Source organism: Marmota flaviventris, chromosome 12, assembly GCF_047511675.1.
Source record: "Marmota flaviventris isolate mMarFla1 chromosome 12, mMarFla1.hap1, whole genome shotgun sequence".
NCBI lineage: Eukaryota > Metazoa > Chordata > Mammalia > Rodentia > Sciuridae > Marmota > Marmota flaviventris.
In genome coordinates, this window is record NC_092509.1 from 38,611,183 (window position 1) to 38,613,059 (window position 1,877).

The window sequence follows — 1,877 nt, forward strand, 5'->3', positions numbered from 1 at the left end:
TTGAAAAGTCTGGACATTTTCTTCCCAACAGATATTAAAGGCAGCATCTTTAATCTGACATCATACTGAAAGGACTATAGTTTGAAGATAAGATCACTGTCTCCACAGGTTTTTGAAAAATTAAAAAAACCTATATACCTGTGTTAATCAAAGAGCTTATTTTATACAATACAATGATAATGACTTTGGATTTAAAAAAAAATTACAATAAGCTACAAGTATCTAAGAAGCAAAGTTTATCTGGAGTAGTCTATATAGGAGCTCTTTGGACTTTCTTTTATTATGCTAAAATAGTGATGCTTTTAGGATTTACATTATTGTACTCTCCAATACAAAGTATGGGGTATGTTAAAGTATACAGTACACCATTTAAATACATGTACAACATTGGTGGATGAAGAATGTCTCTTAGTGGTAATACTGGATGTAGCCTCTGGTTTTACCAGCTGCATACTCTAGGACTATTATATAAGTAAAAATCTCTCTTGTGATACTGAAAAATGATTAGAATGTGCAGACTGATATAGTAGCTTTCATCCGCCTCTTAAAGGGTACCACCACAGTAAAGTCCATTTAAGATGTTGGTAGGTTTAACAAAGTTGGAATGCTGGCACTGTTGAATTGGGCAACAGTTCTTCAAACCTGGCTCAGAGCTACAATGCATTCAATATATTAAAGCAGCTGAAACGATGACTTTTTGCAGGCCTTCCCAGGCACTGGAGTTTTTCTGTTAATTTGCCGCACTAGGTCATAAAAGATCTCATTAACATTTATTTTTGATTTTGCAGAAGATTCTACGAATGCACAGTTGTTCCACTGTCTTGCTAGATTTTGACCTTGTTCCTTTCCTACAACTCTTTCATCTTCCAAGTCACACTTATTACCAACCAGAATCATGGGAACATCATCAGTGTCTTTAACTCGAAGAATCTGTTCTCTCCGATCTTGTAAATCATTAAAGGTGGACTGTGCTGTGATGGAATAAACCATAGCAAAGCCTTGTCCATTTTTCATGTACAAATCCCTCACTGCTGTAAATTGTTCTGTTCCTGCAGTATCCAGGATTTCAAGCATACATTGTTGTGCATCGACTTTAACTTGCTTTCTATAAGAATCTTCTATTGTAGGATCATATTTTTCAACAAAAATTCCTTGAACAAACTGTACAGTCAGAGCAGACTTTCCAACCCCTCCTGAGCCAAGAACGACTAGCTTATATCACGCATGATGCAAACTTGTCAAACTGAGTACCTCTCATGCTATCACGGGGTTCCTGTAGCCAGAATCGCCCTGCGCTCCCTCTGGGTTGCTGCTCTGGGTGCCACAGCAGTCCTGTCACTGCCGCTGCCGCTCTGGCTGGTTTACACGCCTGACTCTGGGCCTCTCTTGCTTTTCTTATGCATCATTCATGGGGTCATTTTCTCAGGGTTTTTAGCTTTCAAACTTTTTTTGTTGTTCCTGGGATTGAACCCAGGCACACTTAAGCATGTGCCACATCCCCTGCCCTATTATTATTATTAGAGACAGGGTCTCACTGACTTGTTTAGAACCTCATTAAGTTTCTGAGGCTGGCTTTCAACTTAGAATCCTCCTGCTTCAGCCTCCAGAGTCAATGGAATTATAGGCAGCACCACCACAAGGGCACAGACTTAATTATATTAATAATTTTTGACCTTTTGTTCAGAATTATGAGGATCTCTAGACTTAAGATCCATAGCTAGAATTACCTCTGTGATAAATTTTCTAAATCACTCATTTCTATAGCAGGTGTGATTTCACTCATCTGCTTATACTGAGAAGCCTTGGGGAATAAAGTTAGCGAGCAGGGCTCCCTGGGGTCCAGGGCTAAATGCAGACTGAGGATGAGGTCTTGCTCT

At 39.2% G+C, this 1,877-nt stretch overlaps 1 protein-coding gene across 1 annotated transcript; it reads right to left on the minus strand.

The window, feature by feature from the left end:
• Positions 1-357: 357 nt before the first annotated feature.
• On the minus strand, positions 358-1,218 carry LOC114087055 (ras-related protein Rap-1b-like; the record flags this gene model as incomplete). The annotated part of the gene is made up of 1 exon (XM_034636806.2): positions 358-1,218. A coding segment is annotated over one exon (546 nt), but the record flags the coding sequence as incomplete, so codon positions are not given.
• Between the last annotated feature and the right edge of the window lie 659 nt (positions 1,219-1,877).